This window comes from Ranitomeya imitator, chromosome 5, assembly GCF_032444005.1.
Source record: "Ranitomeya imitator isolate aRanImi1 chromosome 5, aRanImi1.pri, whole genome shotgun sequence".
Lineage (NCBI taxonomy): Eukaryota > Metazoa > Chordata > Amphibia > Anura > Dendrobatidae > Ranitomeya > Ranitomeya imitator.
In genome coordinates, this window is record NC_091286.1 from 388270407 (window position 1) to 388285903 (window position 15497).

The window sequence follows — 15497 nt, forward strand, 5'->3', positions numbered from 1 at the left end:
CAGCCTGAAGCAGGAGAAGACATCATGGGGAACTGCTAGACTGCACTCCGTGACCCAAGGAGCTGCAGCTGCGACTGATAAGTATGTCCATTTTTTTTGTTCTAGGGAGATACTACTCCTTTAAGGCCAGCCAGAAGAGACACTGGGTGAGCTGCTGAAAAGGCAGCCACAGGAATTCCCAGCAATTGGGGTCCTGTATATTTTACCCCCAGGTATGTTCAGCCCTAGATGTTTTGACCGCTGCATGTTAACCCCAAAAGTTGAGGGTGAAACATCTGGGGTCAAAATGTTAGGTGCGGAACATAAGATGGGGACACATCCAGGGACAAAATGCTGTAGGAGAAACATCCAGGGGCGAAACATTGATGATGGAAAGAAATTCATGAACCACAAGGGTACAAACGTCTGGTGAACTGCCGAGGGCAAAACCTGCTGGGGGCAAAACATCCTAGAACCCTTGTGACCATGGACATAGTCGCTTTACACATGCACGGATCATGAACTTGGCATTAAAGGGAACCTGTCACCCCCCCCAAGCGTTTGTAACTAAAAGAGCCACCTTGTGCAGCAGTAATGCTGCATTCTGACAAGGTGGCTCTTTTAGTTCGGGTCCCTGGCACTGCTGAAATAATCTGTTTTCAAATTTGTCCCTCCTACCGTGAAATCGCCAGGGGGGCAGGTCTTTCCCCCCCTAATCCAGACGCCTCCCAGCCGTCAATCATGGCCTCTGCATGCCGGGCATTCTAATCAGTAAGTGTGGCCCGCTATTACAAATAAACAGTTTATTTGCTAGCCACATTAGATATACCTATATAATAGAGACACATGGAACATTTATAAAGCTTGTTTTATTCATCCCAGCTGAATTTGGCAATATGAAGAAAAAAAAAAAAATAGATTAAGTCACGTAGAAAAAATCAGTACAATTGAACAGATTATAAAGATTCAGTGCATATTTCATTTTTAGCAAATGTATAAAATTGATCCATAGCCAAAAGGGTCTGTGCAGAGAGACTATCCATCCACTGCAGGCCTCTAGGTCAGGTTGATCAGCAGCTTTAAGACCATGATGATGCTGTAAAAAGTATAAAGCACTGGTGAGTGTTACAAAAGTACCGTAACCAGTGGGTCAGAATTCTACATATCTAAGTAGATTTCAATAGCATTACATACAAGTGTCACCAGCATCAATGTCCAACCCTTATTTAGGATGTTTAGTTAAAGTCACCCCTTTTGTACATTTTGATTTAAACCGAACATGTATTTTCAAAACCTTTTAAAATGTGCGAGACAAATGACATCTTTTAAATAATGGTAAATACATACAGTTGACGAGACTCAAAAGACTAAGACCATGTTCACACGTTGCGGTTTTTACCGCGGAACCGCAGTGATTTTGCCGCTGTGGGTCCGCTGCAGTTTCCATTGCGTTTACAGTAACATGTAAACCCTATGGAAACTGCTGTGCACATGCTGCGGGAAAAACCGCGCGGGAACGCAGCGGTTTACAACCCGCAGCATGTCACTTCTTTGTGCAGAATTGCAGTGATTCTGCACCCATAGGAATGCATTGATTCGCTTACATCCCGCATGGGGCTGTGCCCACCATGCGGGAAGTAAGCGGATAATGTGCAGATGGTAGCCAGGGTGGAGGAGAGGAGACTCTCCTCCAGGCCCTGGGAACCATATTTGTGTAAAAAAAAAAAAAAAAAAAAATTAAATAAAAAATAATGATATACTCACCTCCCAGCGCTGTATGCGGCCATCCGGTCTCCGGTTGCTATGCGAGCAGGACCTGCGGTGACGTCACGTTCACATGACCGTGACGTCAAGAAGGTCTTTCTCGTCAGCATCTTTGGAACCAGACCGCCGCCTGCAGCCGAGGAGATTGGGACGTCAGAGGGTGAGTATATAATTATTTTTAACATTACTATTGATGCTGCATATGCAGCATCAATAGTAAAACAAGTGCAGGATTGAACCCGCAGCGGAACCCGCAACACAAACCGCGATAAATCTGCAGGGATAACCGCAGCGGGTTTTCCCTGCAGATTTATCAAATCCGCTGCGGGAAAACCCGTGGGAGAACCTTAACCCCCTTCCTACGTGTGCACATAGCCTAAAAGGCCCCCATATAAAATTAGCAAAAAACACAGCTAATATTGATTGGTCTGGCCAGGCCAACAGTAATGTTCATAGGGGCCCCCGACAGAAGATGTCAAGACAGAGCATCAGTATGGGAGAGCCAGCTATTACAGTTATCATGATGAGGGTTTGCCAGCAGCCATCACAGTGCTCCCCAACAGGTCATGTTTTCATGACTTCCTGAATACTAAAATACATACACACAGCAAATTAATTGGGACAAAGCATTTTTTAAGTAAAATCTTAAGTTGGTTACCAGTCAGTGATTCAAACCAGTTTTAATATATAAATAAATAAATCTTGGTCAACTAGCCAGTGGAAAAGGGTACCGTATATACTCAAGTATAAGCCGACCCCCCTAATTTTGCCACAAAAAAAAACAACTGGGAAAACTTAATGACGAGTATAAACCTAGGGTGGAAAGGCAGCAGATACCGGTAAATTTCAAAAATAAAATGCTGCACAAGTGTTGATTATGGCCCCATAAGATGCTCCATAGAGATATTTGCCCCATACGCTGTTGCTGCGATTAAACAAAATTAAAAAATAATAAAAAAAATAAAAAAAATAATGACATACTCACCTCTCGTTGCTCAGGCCTCCAGCACTTGCAATACTCACCGGTCCTCGTTCCGGCACTGCTCTGTCTTCCGCGTCCTCTGCACTAACGTTCAGGCAGAGGGCACGCACTAACCATGGCTTCGCGCCCTCCGACCTGAGCGTCACTGCAGAACACGCGGAAGACGGAGCAGCGCCCGGAACAAGGAAAGGTGAATATCGCACAGTGCTCCCCCTCCCCATGATACTCACCTGCTCCTGGTGTGGGTCCCTGCATCTCCAGTCTCCGGGCGCTGACAGCTTCTTCCAGGGTTGAGCGGTCACCGTTAACGCACATTACAGTAATGAATATGCGGCTCCACCCCTATGGGAGTGGAGTCGGGTCTATATTCATTACTGTAATGAGCGGTACCACGTGACTGCTCAACGCTGGAAGCTGTCAGCGCCTGGAGATGCAGTGACCTCGCCAGGAGCAGGTGAGTATGTCACAGCCACCGCTCCCCCACCCACCCTCCTGGGACAATGACTCGAGTATAAGCCGAGAGGGGCACTTTCAGCCTAAAAAAAAAAAAACTGGGTTGAAAATCTCGGCTTATACTCGAGTATATACGGTAATTTTCAGAATGAGTATGTAACAGTGCATTATAACATTATTAAATATTCAAAAAAATATTTGTTTGCTTTGATCAAATTAATTTGCACAGCACTGCATATCTCCATAAATTTTGTTTTAGCCACAGATTGTACATTTTCATGTGGGGAAAAAAAAAAAAAAAAAGGCACCAAAATTTGTCCCACAATGTCCAATTCTCCAGAAATACCCCATATGTGGTTGTACTGAGACACTGGAGGGACCGAGCACCATTTGCCTCCTGGAGCGCAGATTTTCCAGTAATAGTTATGCAGACTCTACATACAGAGCTCTCAAGTGCTAAAAGAGCATAATCCACCCGCCTCAAGTTAGAAATTATGCCCTTTCAGGAATTTATGTACAGGTGTAGCGATTTGACTCAATAGGTCTGCAGAAACAAGCAGTGGATATTGTAGTGCCCAGCTCATTCTTCTGGAGACAAACCCATAAATTAGGCAGGTTCTCATCGCTACATAGATGCCAAGCATGTGGACGCTAAAATGTCATTTAGGCACACTGGGGCTCAGAAGGGACGGGGGGGCATTTTTATTTGGGAGCACAGAATCTGCCAAATTTAATTAGGCAGGAGAGGAGCCATGTTGATTTTCCAGAGTCTTTGTACTACCAGTAATGTGGAAGCCCACTATATTTCCATTGACAGATGATGGACCCAAGTGGCGCTTTACATGTGAAAAGGGGACAAATCTAGACAAATACAATAAACATGAGTAAAAAACAAGGCACTAACAGGTACAGAAGGAGGGAGGACGCTGCCCGCGAGGGCTCACAGTCTGCAGGGGATGGGTGAGGATACACTAGGAGAGGGTAGAGCTGGTTGTGTGGCAGTTCAGTAGGTTGAGGACCACTGCAGGCTTGTCGGAAGAGGCGAGTCTTCAGGTTTTTTTGAAGGTTTCTATGGTAGGCGAGAGTCTGATTTGTTGGGGTAGAGAGTTCCAGAATATGGGGGAAGCACGGGAGAAGTCTTGGATGCAGTTGTCGGAAGAAGAGATAAGAGGGGAGTAGAGAAAGAGGTCTTGAGAGGATCAAAGGTTGCGTGTAGGTAAGTATCGGGAGACCATGTCACAGATGTATGAGGAGACTGGTTGTGGATGGCTTTGTATGTCATAGTAAGGGTTTTGAACTGGAGTCTCTGGACGATAGGAAGCCAGTGTAGGGCTTGGCAGAGACGGAAGGCTGGGGAATAACGGGGAGACCGGTGGATTAATCAGGCAGCAGAGTGTAGGATGGATTGGAGTGGTGCCAGAGTGCTAGACGGGAGGCCAGAGAGTAGGAGGTTGCAGTAGTCAAGGCGGGAGATAAGGGCGTGTACTAGTGTTTTTTTTTTGTTTCGTTGTCGAGGAATGCACAGTTCCGGGAAATATTTTTGAGTTTGAGATGGCAGGAGTAGGCAAGGGCTTGGATATGTGGCTTGAAAGAGGGCAGAGTCGAGGATCACCTCGCGGCACCGAGCATGCAGGACTGGTGTAGGGGTAGAGTGAGAAGGGGTAGAGTGAGATGGGGGTAAGATGATGAATTCTGTTTTGTCCATGTTCAGTTTTAGAAAGCGAGCAGAAAAGAAGGCCGAGAGACTGACAGTGTGGGATTTTGGCGAGTAGGGAGGTGAGGTCAGATCCGGATAGGTAGATATGTGTGTCATCGGCATAGATATGATACTACAAACCGTGGGATTCTATGAGCTGTCCCAAGCCGAAGGTGTAGATAGAGAAGAGTAGGGGTCCCAGAACTGAGCCTTGAGGGACACTGACAGACAAGGGGCGAGGTGCGGAGGTGGTGTGGGAGAGGGAGACTATTCAATATCTGTTACAGAATTTAGTGAGTCACTGCAGTGAGAGCTGGGTGTCAGCTGAACCAATGGCAGGGAGCATTCGCGTGAACAGCTCCTTTGAGCAAGATCACCTAGAATGTGTAAATGTGTGTATATGTGCAGGTTACATATACACTGCAAATGTCGTGAAGGGGTTAAGCCAACTGACCATATACGGTATGTGCAACTGTGGGACCAGATACTGTACATTATACAAATATCCAAGATTTTCATTATGCATTTGAATACATTAACTGATACTACTCAGTTGGAACAAAAAAAACTCACCTTATTATTGTTAATATTCCAGCAGGCATGACTTTCCTACTGTGATTGTACCTCAGGCCCATTATTATTGCAAGGGAGCCCGCAGCAACTATGCAAATAAACAAAAATTAACATTGGTTATGAACACCGAAGGAAAAAAAAAAGGGAATTACAAATACTGTACACATGCTTGCATTACATACCATTCACATACAATAGAAAACCAAATATGGGAATTTGAAAGCAGGGGGAAAAAACAAAAAACAGTATTGAAGAATTCAATAGCAATATGCAGATTTTGCCACAGATTTTAGTGGCATCTCTTGTATATTTTTACAGACTGAAGTCAGTCTAAATTATTAAAAAAAATAATTGAAGTCCTATGAGTAATGGTTAAAATTAGAGAAGAGCGAATTAATTCAAAGGACCCTGGTACAGTGGCCATGCCACTTGTCTGTGGCAAAGGATGGAAACACTGACAGCTGCCTTCTACCTGCCGTACTCCCATCTTCTCTTTTGATTTGTAGCTCTGGTGCAACATCATGCATGCACATGCCTTGAGTACATATCAAAACAGGTGCTGGGATGTCATCATGAGGCGGTTCGCAGGTCTTGGTCATAATTGATTTGCTGATCCCTAGTTAAGATAACAAAAACTGATAGAAATTAGTCAGTTACCCCACCAGTCTTGCGCCCAAGGTTCTTTTGCGGTAGGGTCTAAAATTGTGTGCACTGGACTAGAGAACAATTGGCACAAAATAAATGAGAAGCTGAAGTTGATGTAGATATGCTAGGTTAGGGCATATTATTGAGGAAAATACAAAATCTAACTAGTCAAAGAAGCAATTACTGTATATACACACTCGTATACAAGCAAAAAAAAAAAAAAAAAAAAAGGTAAAACTTACTGAATCGAGTATAAGCCGGGTATGTATTGTCCCCTCATCCTCGTCTGCGTGGCTCCTCATTCCCATGATAAATGCATGGAAAAAAAAAATCCTACCTACCTTCCCAGCACCTTGTTCCGGTGCTCCTGTGGCCGAGCGATCATGTGTCCCCGCTCATTAAGGGAATGAATATTCACCTCTCTCCACTCACATAGGCATGAGAGAGGTGAATATTCATTCCCTTAATGAGCGGGGACACGTGATCGCTTGGCTGCAGGAGCTGCTGGCACCGGAACGAGATGCTGCGAAGGCAAGTAGGATTTTTTGTTTCATGCAAATACCATCACCAAAATCAATTACCTTGGCTACCACACCTATTAGTAGACACAGGAGGGAATATAAGGGTGCAGTCATGGGTTCTGGAAAATTCAGTTACCGGTAAGCAATTACATATTTTTCTTTTACACATGACAGCACCACAAGAGATTTAGAGAAATTCAACTCTTATGGAGAGACCACAGACTGTAGAACTCTGGGTGGGAGGAAACATGCACACCTCAGGTCAAGGTGTGGTATTTATGAAACGGGATATCCAAATCAGTCACAATTATATAATGCACCTGGAGAAAAAACCTGTACCTGAAGAGTACTAGTAGACAACCCCCTGTTCTAGACCATAACCCCCTAGTTTTGCCCGAGCTAGATAGAAAACGTCTTCCAGGTGCCACCATAAGTCTTTGTTATCAGTTTTCTACTTTGAAGTAAGGTGGAGACTAGGTTCAGTGAGAACCCTCCATTTCTTGAAAGCTACCTCAAGTTCCATGTTGTGAAGACTGGCTGCCTAAGCGGGGGTCAAACTGGAACCTGGATGAGTAGATCCTTAAACTCTGGTAGCACCTATGGTTTAGTGCCCGGCGTTAATCTCAGACCAAAAAGTTGTTGCTATTCTCATGTATAAGAGGCCATCAAGATCACCCTCAGATTTTCCTCAGAACTGCCAGAATCAACATCACTGGCGGGAAGGCAGGAGGTAGATTGAAGTCCCATCTGATCAGGAGGGCATCTATTATATGTGGCTCTTCTCTGGGATACAGCAGGCAGAACTTTCCTGTTCTGTCGGCGAACAGGCCTGTCATGAAGCCCCCATAACTCTACTATCTGATTAAAGACTGCTGGATTCAGACGACCGAGACTTTGAAGTCTGCTTTGAAGTTCTGTTCTGTCTCCGCCATCTAATATTGTTGCCCTGATTATTTGCTTGCATAATTGCAGTTTCCTCAGTATACAGTATTGATATATTCATGCCTTTATTCATCTGTGATGCTTTGGCTCCCTCTAGCGGCCAGAGTTATGTTGGCAGTTCAATCTTGTTTTTGTATTATCCATGTCTGATTCTCCTCCTCCTTTGCAATGCATTATGGTAGCTCAGCCTCCATTTCCCTCCATTTTTCCTTTCACTTTCTTCAGTTTGCCTTCAAGGAAAGACGCTTCACTTCATCCCCCTTGCGATTGCATTGCCGGTATGTCTTTATGCTTCCTATAGATATTCCTGCTCTACATTAGCTTAGTTTAACCAGTTGTACTCCCAGTTTAGTCACTAGCTTTCTAAATGTTATGCATAATGTATATCATGTGTATTATGTATCTGTTCTATGCCATGCACTGATTCTATGTATATCATTGTTCACAGTTTCACCGCATCAATATACCACTACGTTTAATAAAGCACAGACTCAACCACAGTCTCCTTATTGGACCCCGGTATAGCGGTTTAGCTGACTGTATAGCTACGTATGAGCCTGCCTCAGCTAGTGAGGACAGAACAAGTTCACTTTCATATGAAGTGCTGTAAATGGAGAGACAGGTTTCTACCATCTGAAAAAAATCTGATCGGTTACTGCCATTAGACAACCGGACAGAGTTCCTTCATGATGGTTGATATAAGCTATAGTCACCTTGTTGTCAGATTTGTACATGATGGCCCTGTATTGCTGAAAGAAGCTGTCATAGCATGTTTCTCCCCCAGTAGCTTCTTCAGGTTGGAGGAACTTAAACTTCACTTGTCCGGTCCAACAGCCCAGGATCAGGCAGTCTTCTAAATGCGCTCCCCATCCCCTTGGGCTTGACTCTGTAGTTATAACTAGGGTTGATTGAATAGCTTCAGATAAGTGCTTATCCGAATAACTATAGCGTGAGATTCTTGCCTACGCAAGGAAAGTTACTTGCTACTTCGAATAGGTGGCACTAGAGTTCTAGTCCTTTTCCTCTCTGAAGAGACAATTTGCTTAAAAGGGACACTGTCACCTGAATTTGGAGGGAACAATCTTCAGCCATAGAGGCGGGGTTTTTGGGTGTTTTATTCACCCTTTCCTTACCCGCCGGCTGCATGCTGGCTGCAATATTGGATTGAAGTTCATTCTCTGTCCTCCATAGTACACGCCTGCGCAAGGCAAGATTGCCTTGTGCAGGCATGTACTACGGAGGACAGAGAATGAACTTCAATCCAATATTGCAGCCAGCATGCAGCCAGCGGGTAAGGAAAGGGTGAATCAAAAACCCCAAAACCCCGCCTCCATGGCTGAAGATTGTTCCCTCCAAATTCAGGTGACAGTGTCCCTTTAAAAGGTAACAGGATTTCTCAGAGCCCATGACAGCACAATGGAGAGAGGTGATCCACCACTCAGACAGGAAACCTACAGAAAAAAAAAAAAAAAAGTGGTACCTCTCCCTCGCATCAATTGGTTTACAGAGCACAAGTGGACCTCCACATCATAAACATTTCAACTATAATACTTGCAAGGAAAACACCGTGACCTACCGTATATACTCGAGTATAAGCCGAGATTTTCAGCCCAAATTTTTGGGCTGAAAGTGCCCCTCTCGGCTTAAACTCGAGTCAAGGTGGGTGGCAGGGTCGGCGGGTGAGGGCGCTGAGGCATACTTACCTAGTCCCAGCGATCCTGGCGCTCCCTGCCGTCCCACGGTCTTCTGTGCTGCAGCTTCTTCCCCTCTTCAGCGGTCACGTGGGACCGCTCATTAGAGAAATGAATAGGCGGCTCCACCTTCCATAGGGGTGGAGCCGCCTATTCATTTCTCTAATCAGCGGTAACGGTGACCGCTGATAGAGAAAGAGGCTGCGGCACCGAAGACAGCTGTGCGGGGGAAGGAGCCGGACGCCGGGACCAGGTAAGTATGTAATATTCACCTGTCCGCGTTCCAGCCGCCGGGCGCCGCTCCATCTTCCCGGCGTCTATCTGCGCTCTGACTGTGCAGGTCAGAGGGCGCGATGACGCATATAGTATGCACGGCGCCCTCTGCCTGATCAGTCAGTGCGCAGAGACGCCGGGACCGGACGCTGGGAGCTGCAAGCTAGAGAGGTGAGTATGGCTTTTTTTTTTTTTTAACTGCAGCAGCAGTGGCAATGGCACAGATTTCTATGGGGAACTATGAACGGTGCAGAGCACTATATGAGGCACAGCCAGGGACGCCATCAGGGCATTACAGCCGTGACTGGCGTATGGGGCCCGGTGAGCAGAGGGGGCCCGCGCCCGCACGTCAATAGTTAACAGCCGCCAGCCGCAGCGTGCAGGTCGCCGGCGTCTGACGTCATTGTCAGTCGCCGGCGAGTGCACAGTGCAGCTGCGTGGAGAGATCAGGAGCGCGGCAAGTAAGCAGAACTTTTTTTTTTTTTGTTCTATTAAGAGCGGCGATACAGGGGGGGGGGGAGGAGGGGGCAGAGTGCTGGACACAGAGGGGGCAGAGTGCTGGACACAGAGGGGGCAGAGTGCTGGACACAGAGGGGGCAGAGTGCTGGACACAGAGGGGGCAGAGTGCTGGACACAGAGGGGGCAGAGTGCTGGACACAGAGGGGGCAGAGTGCTGGACACAGAGGGGGCAGAGTGCTGGACACAGAGGGGGCAGAGTGCTGGACACAGAGGGGGCAGAGTGCTGGACACAGAGGGGGCAGAGTGCTGGACACAGAGGGGGCAGAGTGCTGGACACAGAGGGGGCAGAGTGCTGGACACAGAGGGGGCAGAGTGCTGGACACAGAGGGGGCAGAGTGCTGGACACAGAGGGGGCAGAGTGCTGGACACAGAGGGGGCAGAGTGCTGGACACAGAGGGGGCAGAGTGCTGGACACAGAGGGGGCAGAGTGCTGGACACAGAGGGGGCAGAGTGCTGGACACAGAGGGGGCAGAGTGCTGGACACAGAGGGGGCAGAGTGCTGGACACAGAGGGGGCAGAGTGCTGGACACAGAGGGGGCAGAGTGCTGGACACAGAGGGGGCAGAGTGCTGGACACAGAGGGGGCAGAGTGCTGGACACAGAGGGGGCAGAGTGCTGGACACAGAGGGGGCAGAGTGCTGGACACAGAGGGGGCAGAGTGCTGGACACAGAGGGGGCAGAGTGCTGGACACAGAGGGGGCAGAGTGCTGGACACAGAGGGGGCAGAGTGCTGGACACAGAGGGGGCAGAGTGCTGGACACAGAGGGGGCAGAGTGCTGGACACAGAGGGGGCAGAGTGCTGGACACAGAGGGGGCAGAGTGCTGGACACAGAGGGGGCAGAGTGCTGGACACAGAGGGGGCAGAGTGCTGGACACAGAGGGGGCAGAGTGCTGGACACAGAGGGGGCAGAGTGCTGGACACAGAGGGGGCAGAGTGCTGGACACAGAGGGGGCAGAGTGCTGGACACAGAGGGGGCAGAGTGCTGGACACAGAGGGGGCAGAGTGCTGGACACAGAGGGGGCAGAGTGCTGGACACAGAGGGGGCAGAGTGCTGGACACAGAGGGGGCAGAGTGCTGGACACAGAGGGGGCAGAGTGCTGGACACAGAGGGGGCAGAGTGCTGGACACAGAGGGGGCAGAGTGCTGGACACAGAGGGGGCAGAGTGCTGGACACAGAGGGGGCAGAGTGCTGGACACAGAGGGGGCAGAGTGCTGGACACAGAGGGGGCAGAGTGCTGGACACAGAGGGGGCAGAGTGCTGGACACAGAGGGGGCAGAGTGCTGGACACAGAGGGGGCAGAGTGCTGGACACAGAGGGGGCAGAGTGCTGGACACAGAGGGGGCAGAGTGCTGGACACAGAGGGGGCAGAGTGCTGGACACAAATGGGGCAGAATGGAGACAGATGGGGCAGGATGGATACGATGGAGACAGATGGGGCAGGATGGGGAGATCATATGGGGCAGAATGGATACTCATGAGGGCAGGATGGGAGAACATATGGCTGGAGCCTGGGATGAGACACACGGGGGCTAGGATGGCGAATATTACCATAGGGGCTAATTAAGGGATATTATTATTGCAGTGATGTATTTATTTTATTTTTTGAGTATACTGTTTTAAACGGGGGGGCGGTCCTGTTACTGTGTAGAGTGATACTATGTTGCCTTCTTCATGTGGTGTAATGTAGAAGTTGGGAAAATTAAGTAATGTGTTCTACAAGCGGAACTCGAGATAACTGTGTTATTTCCTGCAGAGACGAGTCCTGGCTGGATGAAGTGATGGCGGTCTGTGCTGGATGAAAGATGAAGGACTTCACCTAGAGACGTCACTGGTGAGTCAGTGTTACCTATACACTGACACTATACACTGTATACTATATACAGAGGTCCTGTGTACAATGTCACCAGTGATCACTGTATTACCTATACATTATATACAGATCTCCTGTGTGTAATGTCACCGGTGATCACTGTATTACCTGTACACAGACACTGCTTACTAATTACAGATCTCCTGTGTATAATGGCACTGATGGTGATAGTATTGTGTTTTTTTTTTTTTTTTATTACTGATCAGTATTGTAGTATTCAGTCATTGGTGGTAATATGCGGTCTGGTCATGGTGTAGCGGTATTTGTTCCTTGTATTTTATATTATTCGATCACTGTGGTGGTAATATGTCATCTGGTCATAGTGCTGTGGTATTTGTTCCTTGTATGTAGTATTATAGGTCATTTTAAAAATTTTAAAATAAATAAAAATATACCTAAATTGTATTGCATATTTTAACAAATATTTAGTAGGTTACAGTAGAGTAGGGCCCGGCCAAAAGTGTCTACCTTGTTGTGGTGGCGGCTTAAAAAATCTTTTGGCCAAAACAAAAGCTGCCGGCTATATGTGTGATCTGGTGATGGGAACTGTCAATGTGTGATAGGTGAGAAGTAGAGATTTTCCAAGAGAGAGCGGTGGTACTGTGGACAGTTCGTGGGGTGGAGCCTGGAGGCGGGGCTGGGGTGGAGCCTGGGCGGAGTTTCAAGGGGGCCCCGAAAATTTTGCCAGTATGGGGCCCCGAAATTTCTAGTGGCAGCCCTGGGCACAGCTATAGGGAACTATGAACGGTGCAGAGCACTATATGAGGCACAGCTATAGGGAACTATGAACGGTGCAGAGCACTATATGAGGCACAGCTATAGGGAACTATGAACGGTGCAGAGCACTATATGGGGCACAGCTATAGGGAACTATGAACGGTGCAGAGCACTATATGGGGCACAGATATGGGGCAATAATGAACGGTGCAGAGCACTATATGGCACAGCTATGGGGAAATAATGATCTATTTTTATTTTTGACATTCACCGGTAGCTGCTGCATTTCCACCCTAGGCTTATACTCGAGTCAATAAGTTTTCCCAGTTTTGTGTGGCAAAATTAGGGGGGTCGGCTTATACTCGAGTATATACGGTATATGTAAATCACACACAAAAATAAAAGAGCATGCTCACAGACACGTGACGCGAGGGAATATAAGGGTGCCGTCATGGGCTCTGAGAAATCCCGTTCCCGGTGGGTAACTGTCTTTCTCCTTCCCCACATGACAGCACCATGGAGAGAATTAAATCTTAGGGAAGGACTGCAGCCTGTAGAACCCTCCTCCCAAAGGAGAGATCAGAAGAAGAGGCCCAAGTCCAGCCAGTAGTGATTGTAAAAGGTAGAAGTGATGGCCAAGTGGCAACCTTACAGATCTGTTCTATAGAAACCTCTGACTTTTCCACTCCCAGGAGGTTGCCAACTCTCTCGTAGAATGAGCTCTCAATCACTCTGGGATGACATTCCCACTGGTCGAGTAAGTCAACGAGAGTGCATCCCTTATTCACCTTACCAAAATTCTAGAATGGCCGTGATTGGAACCCCGTCCTGTACGCTGACCCCTGAGGTGGACAAGAATTATTTCCAAGTTTTCCCATAGGCTCTAGTAGTGACAGGTGTTCTACTTTGGAGTATTGTAGAAATCAAATTTGGGGGAAAAAAAAAAAAACCTTTGTCCCTTAAGAGCACCCTCTTAAATTCCATGCTGTCAAGTGTAAACTTGCTGCCAGAGGATGATATACCAGCCCCTGGCAGCACCCAGGGGGTGGCTGGGGGTCTTTGAGTGACATCAAGCTCAGCCAGGAGAACCAAGTTCTTTTTGGCCAGAAGGGGGACTATGAGAATTACCATTGCCCTGTCCACTAAGATTTTTCTTAGGACCGCTGGGATCAGGATAGCCGGGGCTAAGGCATAGGCTAGAGAATGATTCCATGGAATCATGAAGGCATCTAGAGCGTGAGGGTTCCCCCTGGGATCAATATAGCAAAAGGCTTCTACCCTTTTCCTCTCGCTGCTGGCAAAGAGATCCATAACTGGGAAACCCCACAACGCTTCGATCTGGGTGAATATGGACTGTTTTAGAACCAATTTGTCCTGTTTTAACTGGGTCCGGATTAAAAAAAAAAAAAAAAAAATCTGCTTTGTAGTTCTCCATCACTTGGAGGGCTTCCTATCCCAAGAGCAGCCTGCAGAGAGGAAACCTCTGCTTTTCTTCCCCACCCCCCTCCCCCCTCTTCCCACTTGTTTTTGCTCTCCCCTTCTACAAAAAAAAAAAAAATCTTACTTTGAAGATTTTTTTTTTTTTATATGTGGAAATAGGAAGGCTACGGAAATCCATTTTTTCCATGCTCTGCTTTCTCAAGGATGTTATCCAATATCAACCGAACAGAAATTCACCTTCACAGGAATGGAACATAATTTTGATTTTGTTTGGATGTCCCCAGGCCAACACTTGAGCCAGAGGGCTCTAAGGACTGCATTGGAGAAGGCTGCGTATCTGGATCAGCCAGGAAAGCCGCAGCCCCCCACAAAATTAAGAATACCCATGTCTTCAAAGGGAAATGTAGATTTAATAGATGCCTTGGCCACCACCATGTCTATTTTAAAAGGTCTTTATCCCAGAAAAATGCTGAATCTTCTTCAAAAGGGGTACATCTTTTTTAGATAACGACGACAGTAAACCCTTCTCAGGTCTCTTCCACTCTACTAATGAGGGCCTGAATCTTTACATTCACTGGAAAGGTTTGACACCCAATTTCCTGTACTGATTTTTGGTCCTTTGAATCTACAGTGACCAAAGTGGACCTTACTGCCTTAAACAGATTTGTGTATGCTTCCAGGAAGCACGGACGACCTTCTGCACCACCGTCTGAGGATAAAGAAATGGATTCTGAAGACACATATGCCCCTTCTGACTTCACAGATTTATTGGAATCAGAGGATAGTACATTTCTTTGCCTTTCCGCGTTTCACCTGTACCAGGGATTTAACCCCTTCCCGACCTGTGACACAGCGTACGCGTCATGAAAGTCGGTGCCAATCCGACCTGTGACGCATATGCTGTGTCACAGAATGATCGCGTCCCTGTAGATCCGGTGAAAGGGTTAACTCCCATTTCACCCGATCTGCAGGGACAGGGGGAGTGGTAGTTTAGCCCAGGGGGGGGGGGGGGGGGGGGGGGGCGGCTTCACCCCCCCCCGTGGCTACGATCGCTCTGATTGGCTGTTGAAAGTGAAACTGCCAATCAGAGCGATTTGTAATATATCATCGACCATGGCTGGAAACACTGATGTGCCCCCACCCCACCGATCGCCCCCCCAAGCCACCGATCTGTCCTTTACACTGCTCTGGCTCCCCTCCGTCCTCCTGTCCACTCCCCCCCGTGCTCTTGTCCGCTCCCCCCCGTGCTCCAATCACCCCCCCGTGCTCCAACCACCCCCCTGCACTCCGATCCACCCCCCCCTGCACTCCAATTTACCCCCCCCCCCCCCCGTGCTCCCCTCCTCCCCATCATACTTACCGAGCCTCCCGTGGTCCGTCCGTCTTCCTTCCTGGGCGCCGCCATCTTCCAAAATGGCGGGCGCATGCGCA

At 47.8% G+C, this 15497-nt stretch overlaps 1 protein-coding gene across 2 annotated transcripts in view; it reads right to left on the minus strand.

The window, feature by feature from the left end:
• Positions 1–831: 831 nt before the first annotated feature.
• The window catches only part of TMEM14A (transmembrane protein 14A), a 45078-nt gene continuing 30412 nt past the window's right edge, over positions 832–15497 (minus strand). For both annotated transcript variants that reach the window (XM_069726812.1, XM_069726813.1), the window contains exons 4-5: positions 5448–5535; positions 832–1075 (exon numbers count right to left, since the gene is read on the minus strand). In XM_069726812.1, the coding sequence (XP_069582913.1) occupies positions 1036–1075; positions 5448–5535 (128 nt within the window). In that variant the 3' untranslated portion in view covers positions 832–1035. The remainder of the gene's footprint in view (positions 1076–5447; positions 5536–15497) is intronic.